We start from the raw sequence: 11,142 nt of genomic DNA on the forward strand, positions 1-11,142 counted from the left end.
TTGTGGTAAAAAAATAAAAAACAATGCATTAGTTCCAAACAAAAAAAAAATTAAAAAAGAAAATTAGGCAAACTAAATTAAGATAGAGAGTATTACAGTATATACGTTTAGAGCTTGTTCACCTACTCCGCATTTTCACCTGCCGAATTACACTTAAATTTTATCCGATCACGTAACTTATAACCGACTAGTCGACTAGAAAACGAGTCATATCGGCAAGGATACTCAAGTTGAAGGATGGTAAAGGAAGCAACAAGGCCCAAACAAAAAAAACAACAAATAAGTCCAAAAACATAACAAGTTTACAAATTACAACCCCTTAAACTCTCAAATCTTCTAAAGGAGTATTATTGTGGTGTAGGAGCTTTCCATGTAACCAACCCAATCAAATCCCAACTTTTCTTTCCAAACCATTCCTTATATACTTTGTATAACGTGTTCTTCTTTCTTACCACATTCAATCTTCCATAACATTTCACCTCTAAAATCAAACCCATAACCCAAATTTAATCTTCCATTGATTTTATTCTCTCTCTCCTAAAACTTAGCCAAAATGGGTCCCTTGGTTCTGACCCAATTAGCCTCCGGTCTTAGCGTGTTAGCCGGTGCGGCTCTAGTGAAGTCAGTCTTGGACCAGAATAACACCATGGCTGGTCCATTTCCAAGGTGCCCATCTTGTAACGGGTCGGGTCGGGTTGCCTGTTTCTGCTCGAGATGGTCAGATGGTGATGTGGGTTGCCGCTCTTGTTCGGGTTCGGGTCGGGCTGCTTGCACCAAATGTGGTGGTTCAGGTACCGGTCGACCCCTTCCGGTTCGGCTTATTGCTCGAACTCCTACTAATAATAGTAATGGCCGCCCTTATTAATGGAGTAATTAATTATTTAATCTTCTTTGTTGCTAGAAATTTGGAAAAAGAAAAAAAAAAAAAAATCAAAATGTTATAACTTTGTAATTTAATATGAGTACATATTTAGTCTCATTATATTATATACTTTTGTTTCTTGAATTTGTAATATATGTTGGTCATCATACTCGGAGATTATAAATGAGATTTCTATAGATTTGTGAGATTGTGATTAAGTATTTCTATTCTAGTGTTCGTGTTATTTGAACTAGTAATGTGACAATGAAATTGTGGTAGCATGTTTTTGATATGTTACATAAAATTTAGGGTTGTTTTATTATGTGATGAGTACATGAAAATTGCTTGTTTCACCCTTGTATAATTGTATAGGTTTCTCTAACTTTGAAATTGGTGGCTTTTGCATTAGATGTTTGCTCAATTGTGAAAATGGTGTTAGAATTAAACTTCTATTCTATGGCATTCTTAATTAGAAATACAATACTTCATGTTCGTAGTATTGTAGTATCCTTGGAGTTATTTTTGATGAATTGAACCCAATACGAAGGAACTATTGCCCGAATTTGGAATTCCCATATAAACTAACATACCTTTAAATTATTGTGGCTTATACTAATTAATCGAGTATCAGTATTGGTGTCGATTTATATTTGGCGGATTTAGGCACATATTAACCCCATTCGGAATGATTTGGCAAGAACCTTTTATTGCCAAAGAATACATAGTTTTACCATTAGTTCAATAACACACTAATACACTATCTATCTATTGTATGATGATTACAATGATTGGTTAATCAAGAAAGTGTAACCTCCTAAATGATCATGTGAAGTTGCTAGTCTTGCTACTATGTTCCAACTTTTGGAAATGTAGTGACAATTTTCAAGAATTATGTGAGCTCTTTGAGCATTTCAATCCGTCAATCTCTTCTCCAAAACATTATTTGTAGCTTGTGAAAGTTTAGTGAAGAATTATAGAGTAAGCCCTTTCTAATTTCCTGCTTATGATTGACTTGATTTACTCTTACAAAATTAGCGAGTTTGTAAATTGTGTTATACTGTTATGCAATCTTGATTTAACATGACTTAAACTAGCATTATTAAAATCTACCTCCTATAATTTAAGTATTATACTTCATACATGAATGGAGAGCTAGTTCTCTAAAGAATTGGAGTAACCGAGTAAAGGCTACTTGAAGTGGAGTCAATTGCCCCCATCTCGTAGTTTGCCTGTGAACTAGGTCTTCATTATTTCACACCCAATCTAGGGTTGTGCACTTGTGCATGTATTCTCCTGTTCTGCCCCTACCCCTAGCGCCCGATTCGATTTGTCCCTCTGTCAAGAGCCAAAAGAAGAAAGAAAATTCTAGGCCAAGGTGAAGGAGAATCAATATTCAACCCTAAGCATTATACCTTGAAGCCGAGGGCAAATCTGATTGATCTAGCCTATATGTCATTTGACAACTTTGTATTATTGTATATCGTGAAATTATAAAGAAACATTCATCAAATAGTTACTAAAAAAATTCGAAGTTTTCTTTGACAAACTTCAATTCATTGTAACTTTTCTAAGGGATCAATGACGTTATATTCCTTTTATGATAAGCTTTATACAATGCACACTAGTCTTAAATGGATCATTAGAGAATTAAAAGTCTAGCTTTGGCATAATACTAATAACAAAGATGCAAATTGCAATTAACATCTTAAACAAGCTAATTAGTAGGGTCAAATCATCTTAATTAACAACCACAATTATATGAGTTGCTCCATTAAGACACCAACCAACCATAAATTGTTACTTTGACAGTTTCTTGCTTAATCAGTTCATAGTATGACATGACATCATGGATTAAGTATTAATGTAACCAAGGTTAGTTTGGGTTAATTATAATTAATTGTGCTAGTGGATGGAGCCAAGTCAAATCTTATAGAGCTGTTTTGAATTGACTTGACTAAAGTTGGACTATTATAAGTTGTAACATTTGTACTATGCCAAGTTTCTAACTAGAGAGAGCTTGCTACACAGACCATTTAGACTTGCTTAAAATTTTGGGGTTGTAATAGTTTGACTAATTCTCTTGTATAACATGACAATAGTTGTTTCGCTTTATTGCATAAATGTAGCTATGTATTAGCCTACATGATATTTTATTTGTATAATTGCATATCCAAAGACATTCGGAAATTTTCTAGCTTGATAGGAAGGTGTTTTTAAGCTATTCTTGATTAATTTGTCCCCTCTCTCTCTATATATATAAGAGTTAGGCCAGTTGGCTCAAGTGGTAACCAGCTTGATGTCGCATAAGGAAGGCCTCGAGTTTGCTCACCGAATGTAGGAAACTCTTGTTGGAAGACTCACCTACCATAAGCCAAGTGTGCTACTTGAGTCGAATAGATAAAATTACAAACTTCACCTAAATTTTATGCATAAAACACTAAAACACCCAACTTTTTCTTGGAAGCGACATCTATTTTGTCACATTACATTTGGGCAAATTTTAATATGCACCATCATTAATAAGAGGCCACGTATTTTACAATTTGCTAACACAATACCAACATCATTTTCTCTCTCCTCTCTTCTCCTCCTCTCACACTTTCCTCATTTTTGATTTCCCTCTCCTCTTTCTTCTCTTTAAACTATTTTTCTCTCTTAAATTCATTCATAATTTTGTTTTTGATTTAATTTCTTCATCACCATTGTTGTTCACCATAGATTGAGATCCTTCATCTCTTCCTCTTACAACTCTTAATTTCTGATTTCTCTCTCCTCTATTTTTTTTTTCCTAAATTCATTCATTATTTTGTTTTTGATTTAACTCCTTCATCACCATTGTTAACCACTATACATTAATTAAAAAGTTCGTTTTCTTCAACCTTCAATTTGAAGCTTTGTTAATGGAGTTTTTCCAATGAAGTGAAGTTAAAAATGGCGGATTTGATGAGGAAGAGGTGGTTAAGACGACGGAGATGATTATTTTCCGATGAGATTCCTTTATCTAAATCACTATGGTTAGGTTTGAGTTTTGAAATATGTAGCTTTCATATTATTTTGATTTTTTATTGATATTTGTGTATTCTATTATGAACAATTCTATTTTTGGTTATATTTTGGTATTTTGAACATTTTTAGTTAAAAATATGAACGTAGGACACGTTTCCTATAAATATATATTTTTACAAACATATATTTTTGGATTTATGAACATCTTAATTATAATTTTGAACAAATGATACATTATTTATGAACTTTTTATGAGATTTATGTATTTTGTAATCATTTTTAAAAAAAAAAAAATTGGCATTTAGTACTTTATAAGGGAAGTCCAGCAGTGTCTTTAGGTGCAGATGTTTTTTAAGGGTGTTCAGTGGTTTGTGGTTGGGGTTTAGAGGTTTTGGTAGAGTGTTCAATGGGTTTGTGGTTGGGGTTCAAAAGTTTTTGTAGGGGGGTTCAGAGGTTTTTGTAGGGTGTTCAGTGGTTTGTGGTTGGGGTTTAGAAGTTTTTGTAGGGGGTTCAGAGGTTTTTATAGGGTGTTCAGTGGTTTGTAGTTGGGGTTCAAAAGTTTATGTAGGGGGGTTAAGAGGTTTTTGTAGGGTGTTCAGTAGTTTGTGGTTGGGGTTCAGAAGTTTTTGTAGGAGGTTCAGAGGTTTTTGTAGGGTGTTCAGTGATTTGTGGTTGGGGTTCAGAAGTTTTCATAGGTGGTTCAGAGGTTTTTGCAGGGTGTTCAGTGGTTTGTGGTTGGTGTTTAGAAGTTTTTGTAGGGGGTTCAGAGGTTTTTGTAAGGAGTTCATTGGTTTGTGATTAGGGTTTAGAAGTTTTTGTAGGGGGTTCAGAGGTTTTTGTAGGGTGTTTAGTGGTTTGTGGTTGGGATTCAAAAGTTTTTGTAGGGGGGTCAAAAGTTTTTGTAGGGGGTTCAAAGGTTTTGGTTGGGGGTTCAATGATTTGTAGTTGGGGTTCAGTAGTTTTTGTAAGGGGTTCAAAGGTTTTTGTAGGGTGTTTAGTGGTTTGTAATTGGGGTTCAAGAGTTTATATAAGGGGTTCAGAGGTTTTTGAGGTTTTTATGTTATCAGAAGTTTTTTGGGGCTTTTTTTGTTGCTTTTAGTGTCTTATAAGAAGTTTTTAGGGGCTTTTCTTTTGCTTCTTGTGTTTGATATGGAGTTTCAGCCTTTCAAGTACTAATTCAATTTTGATTTTGATCTTCATTCTCTTCAATAGGAGTAGATAATTTAATTTTGATTTTCTAAAAAAAAAAATAAAAAAAAATCAAAAAGACAATTATATAGAAAAATATTGTTTCAATTTTATAATTTGTTCATTTTTTGAGTGATGTTTTCGTGTGTTTTTCGTCTTTCGTCATGGTGGATTGCTGTTTTAGAAAGAGAAAATTGGTGATAGGAGACAGAAAATACAAAAAGAAATAATTGAAGAAGATTTTTAATTTATGAGAGGAGAGAGAAAATTGGTGAGAGAAGATAGAAAATACAAAAAGAAATAAATTGAAGAAGATTTTTAATTTACGAGAGGAGAGAGAAAATTGGTGAGAGGAAATAAAGATAAATATGGCAGATAGAAAAGATAAATATGACAGATAGAAAGGAGGAACAATTAGTTTTTTTAAAAAAAATTGAACTTCGTGTGGCCTTTTTTCATCTGGGCTTTCTATATTGGGCATAGATTGGGCCTGGTGCACCTATTTCTAGGTGCAAATAATACTAATTATTACATTTGTATATTAAATTCAATATTTTGTTGGGCCTTTTTCTTCTTTTTTTTTTTTTTTTTTTTTTTACTTATCATTTCTTTGGTTTTGAATCAAACCAATGTGGTCCATTATATCTCTTTGGGCTGCCCAACAATACTGGAATCTCATAGTTTTAACATCTTGTTCGGTACAATGATATTGGGCTTAAAACTTGCGAATGCTATCTAATCTTGCAATTACATTATGGACTACAAAGGAATTATTTTGAGTCATGGGAAAAAACAAAAATTAAAAAAAAAAAAAAAAAAAAAATTCAGAAATGTCCCTAAATGATTAATTGGACTACTATTTAATCAAAATATAGCCTCTCGACAAGTTTAATATTTTATTATATATACTCGGGAGCATGAATTTATGATGCATGCTTTTAAATTTATGTTATACTATAAGAAAGGAAGATTATGATTTTTATTTTTTATTTTTTGTTTCTTTATGTTGCAATATTTTGATAATTGCACATTTTATATTTCTTTCCTTTTATTTTAGTTGACATATTTAGCAATGAACATTATTCAAATGAGTAATTTTGATTTCATTTTTTGATTTATACATAAAAACAAATTTTAAAAACTAATTTGAACTGTTTTTTTTTTTGGTAGGGCACCTGCCCTACTAGGTCCTTACTAGCTCAGCCTTTGAATTAGGACAAAAGTCCTGTTAAGTTAATCTAAATGTTTAATTTCAAATATAAACTTTTTATAAATTTTCCTTGATAACCAAAAAATATTGAAGTTTGAAATCACACATTAGCAAATTTGTTTAAAAAAATGTATGTGCCAAATAAAATAAAATGTAGAAAGTACATTCCTTAGTTTGAACATATATATGTTGTTAAATGTTTATGTACTGTATTAGTTTCTATATTTTTAAAATTTTGAAATAGATATTTGATCTCACACAGAGTTGGTGGTAATTGAGGAATTAAATCTTATATAGTCATATAGAAGGGAAACTAAAAAAATATATATATACGAAGTATAAGAGAAGAGTACAAGTTTCTGTTAAAGCAATCTAAGGTTAGTTATTACTTAATTGTTAATTCCATGTTGTAAATTAATACTTGGTTGTTAAGAGAGACATAACAAGGTAATTATCTTAACAACATGACATGATTTGATTTTCAAAAAGCTTAATCAACATATTCTCTCTGACAAAATCTTGGTCGTCTTTACTTAGGTTTAAACACTAATCATCACTTCCACCATTATTTTGATTGTTTCGCCTTGAAGGTAATCTAAAGGAGACGACCATACCATCACTACAACCACGTGTTCATGCAAATTATCAGATATCTAAAACTAATTACTAATTCACGTTGTTTGGATGATAAAGAAATGTGTTTTATTGTACTTAATTAGCACTAATTATTACTTATATTAAAATACATATATTCTTTTTAAGGTGTAAAATATAGAATATATAAACCGATCATGGGCCTCAACCATCAGCTTACGCTTTTGGTTGAGATGGTCCATTAAAATACTCGTATGTATGTGAGTCAAGTTTTGTATGAAAGAATCTAATTCATGAATAAAAGATATTAGTATTATTATGACATCGATTGAAGAAACTTTTATTAATTTTATTTTGTTGAGACGATGCATAAAGGTAAACTTAATATAAATACATTTTTTCAATAAATTAGTATGAGACGATATCATTTTAGTCATATTTCTTATCCTTTTCTAAACGAACTGAAACTATATTTTAAATTTCAAGTGGATATTGCTTCCTTAAACTACAAATATTCAACCAGCATTACATGTGAGAGATAATGTTCGAGTTAATAAACGTCTCAACGCAAAAGTTAATATTATGATCATAACCTCACATGCATGTGTTACTTAGTATTTTAATGAATCTAAGATTCACATTGGTTAAGCTACGTTGCTAACTACTCCAAGTCCATATATATATAAATTATAGTATTATACACTTAAATTAGGCAATTGTGATTACTAATAATAAACAATATTTTCATAATATGTACTAAAAACTTAGGAATGAAGTGAGCTAGCGACCTACATACCTTGATGAATTCAAAGTGAGAACACATCTAAAGCTGGTAAATGCTCTCAATATGTGTTCTCAAAATTTATCTTGTGTCCGAATACACCTAAAACTAAGTGTATTGGTGTTATGATAATCTGATAACACTAGTTATTACAGTTTGAGCTCTTAGCCTACCGTTTAATTTAATTTGTTCATATTAAACAAATTCGACTTAGTATGAACAAATTAAATTAAATTCGTATAATGAGGGGCGTTTGAAACTTTTGATCTCTTTTCTTTTGTGTCTGATGTTAGCAATCTTAGCTTGCATGTGCTAAGATATCATAGTACCTTAATTAATGATGCATGTTTTATGAAAATACTAGCACAACTTAGATTGTAATCATCACTTAAAAGAAACTCTAACCGTGTAAGGACATCAATAATTTGTGCTTCCTTCCTTAGTCAAATCGAAGCCATTAAACGTGGTTTGAAAATCTTAGCTTGCAAATTTCAATTATTTGATCAATTCTAGTTCACAAGATATGGATAGTTGTAAATTAATTATTTATAATTATACTGTGTATGTGTTTAATCTCATGCCAACCAAATAAAGCATCATAATTATATTTGATCCTTCTTTAATTCTAATAAATTTTGTGAATTATGTACTCCCTTTATTTCAAAATCTTTGCAATATTTTGACCAAAAAATTATATTTGTCAATGCACAAATTTATTTGATCATTAATGATGTATTAGTAAAATTTACATCTAGATTAACCAAATAATATGTAATAATATATATTAATGTTTATACATTAGTTAGAAAAATTATTGGTTGATATTAATATGTGAATATTGTAAAAAGTCAAATTAATACATTAGTTACAAACATTCAAATTAAAGGAAAAATTATTTTAATTTGTTGTGTGGTAGTAAAAGTTTTTTTTTTTTTTTTTTTTTTTTTTTTTTTTTTTTTAATGTACTCTATAATCAAGATTAAGGGTCTGTTCACATTTACTGAACTGAGATGAACTGAACTAAATTGATTGGAGTTGAACTGAACTGAAATGATTGGAGCTGAATTGAACTGAACTGAACTGAGCTGAAATGAATATTTTATAAGAGAGGGAAATTAAGAGCTGAATTGAACTGAACTGAACTGATTGGAGCTAAACTGAACTGAACTGAACTGATTGGAGCTGAACTAAACTAAAATGAAATTAAGTAAATATGAAAAGGCCCTAACTTTTTACTCACCACCACGCATAAAATTAACCTTCACACAACCGATAATTAATTTGTTCATATGAGTTAAATAGATGAACATAATCAACAATTAATTGTCAAATATTGTTTTTGCTTTGTATGTAGCAACCCTGTTTGTCTTTCGGTGTGCAAGGTAGCGGAGTCAACAAGCTAAGGGTAGAGTCATATATGGGTATAATTGACTTTTGTATGGGAAAAAGAGAAAGGTAGTGAAAAGAAAAGAAAAGAAAAAAACATAAGACATAGTCACATAGAGTTGTGAGTTTGGCCTAAATAATGCGCATTTGGGCAGCCATTATGACTAATTTGGACTCTCAAACATAAAAGTTGAACACCATTATTTATTTTTCTGCTGTCTTAAATAAATCATCTAGCTGGGGTCGACTAATATATATTTGTGGTTCTTACTATTTCTATTTCTATTTTTATTTTTATTATTATTATTAATTTTATTTTTCAGAGTCAAGAATTTGGACTTTGTATTTGGAAAAAGAAACCTCTCTTCGTTTGAAAGCAACCAAGAATTTTATCTTTTAATGTTGTTATATGCGAGACACCTATGTCATACATTTCTATGACCTATGGATAAGTTCAAATAGTAGAAACCAATTCAATATAAAATGCCGGATAAATACGTGAAATTCAAATGAAGAGAACACATGTGTTTTGATAAAGCTAAGGTTTAATAAAAGTTACTCGCATCTAAGATAAAGTTTGATAAATTAAGCTAGATTAGTCCATATAAGTTCTAATAAGTGTAATTCAGATAAGTAGAAGACACTTTTCGTAAAGTGTGAGTTTTTCTCTTAGTATGATTTTGCAAAAGTTAAACCGTAAAAAACAAAAGCAACACTTACTAAACAAAGGGATGGAGTAGAAACTAAAACACGATTATACATCAAATGCAAGGCAACAAAGATGAAGCTGTTATTACCATGTTATACTTGATGATTTAGAAGCTAGCTAGCAAACATTAATAGTACATTAGTGATAATATAGAATTGACAAATTATGAAATTAATATCAAGTAGATTTGACAAATTATAGTTAGTCACATGCTGGTGGGGTTAATTTAAGTAAGAATGAGAGATTTTTATTTTTCTTTTTAGAGGATGAGTAAATTCAAAGGATTTGATTATCAGTAAACGTAATTGAGATTTTGTTTCATAATCAACCAGCATTTTGCAGAGGTGAGACAACCACCTTTAATTTGTCTTAGGTACAAACCATGTGGTATTATTGTTTCTGCTAATGTTGTTGTTGTTGTTGTTGGTCCAATGAATTTGGGGCCCTTCAAATTAATGGAATTGGAGAATTATTACATTTTTTATTTACCTTCTAGGGTGCATGCCATTTTCTGCTTCTTTTGCATGATTGGGATGTGTGGTAAATTTTTCACTCACGTCGATTATTTCATTGCATGTTTAAATTGCATTGTTAATGTGAGTATGTGACAACTAATATAAATCAGATGACACAACTGAAAGACATGATGAGAATATATAGACATACACAATTATCTCATTACAAGTTTGATTAAGGGTCTGTTATGTTCACCTTATTTTCACTTATTTCAAGTCTAAAGATAAATTTAGTGTAGGAAAAATAAATTCTAATAAGAGTTATACAAATACAAATTACAACCAAAATATGATTTAATAAGTTCAGATAAGACTAGATAAGTTCATATAAGTGATAATCAGGTGAATATAACACACTTTAACACGTACTATATATTGATGCGACAACTAGTTTCAGAGAGGGCATCCAAATGAAATAAATTACATTACAAGGTGGTGTTCTTTGTCAAATCTTCTTATGAGATTCTTTTATTTGAAAATTAAGAATTAACTATGTACTAGTAATGCCTACTAAAAAATATTGACCTCCTAATTGATCTCACATAATAAAAATGTTACAAGTCCGTCGGTCAAATACATGCATGATTATATGAAGTTCATTACAAAGAACTTGTTTACGTTAATAAAGAAAATCGAATCGCGTCACATCTTAGATCTAAACAAATTGAATCCAAATCATATGAACCTTGTAAAACCAATTTCAGATATCCGATATTTGATTTCAAATAAGAGATTTTATGACATCGGGTTGTTGTCGCCGTGGTTGCCATTAATATAAGTTGTGGCAAATAGTGTGAGCATTAATGTATTTTCATGCCTTTTATGGGTGGGGAATAACAACAAATAAAATTGTGAGAAAGCAGATATGAGATAAGACTAATCGAGTGATTG

General features: G+C 30.7%; 1 protein-coding gene across 1 annotated transcript; it reads left to right on the forward strand.

The window, feature by feature from the left end:
* Nucleotides 1-201: 201 nt before the first annotated feature.
* Nucleotides 202-1,094, forward strand: LOC110690552. Its single transcript, XM_021867416.1, has one exon. It carries the CDS (start codon nt 554-556, stop codon nt 863-865), a length of 312 nt encoding a protein of 103 aa, XP_021723108.1. The 5' UTR covers nt 202-553; the 3' UTR covers nt 866-1,094.
* The last annotated feature ends 10,048 nt before the right edge of the window (nt 1,095-11,142 follow it).

Source organism: Chenopodium quinoa, unplaced genomic scaffold, assembly GCF_001683475.1.
Source record: "Chenopodium quinoa cultivar QQ74 unplaced genomic scaffold, ASM168347v1, whole genome shotgun sequence".
Classification (NCBI taxonomy): Eukaryota; Viridiplantae; Streptophyta; class Magnoliopsida; order Caryophyllales; family Amaranthaceae; genus Chenopodium; species Chenopodium quinoa.

Bases quoted from the DNA above. Each gene is read 5' to 3' on its own strand.
- LOC110690552 (XM_021867416.1), top strand. From the start codon at position 554: ATGGGTCCCTTGGTTCTGACCCAATTAGCCTCCGGTCTTAGCGTGTTA.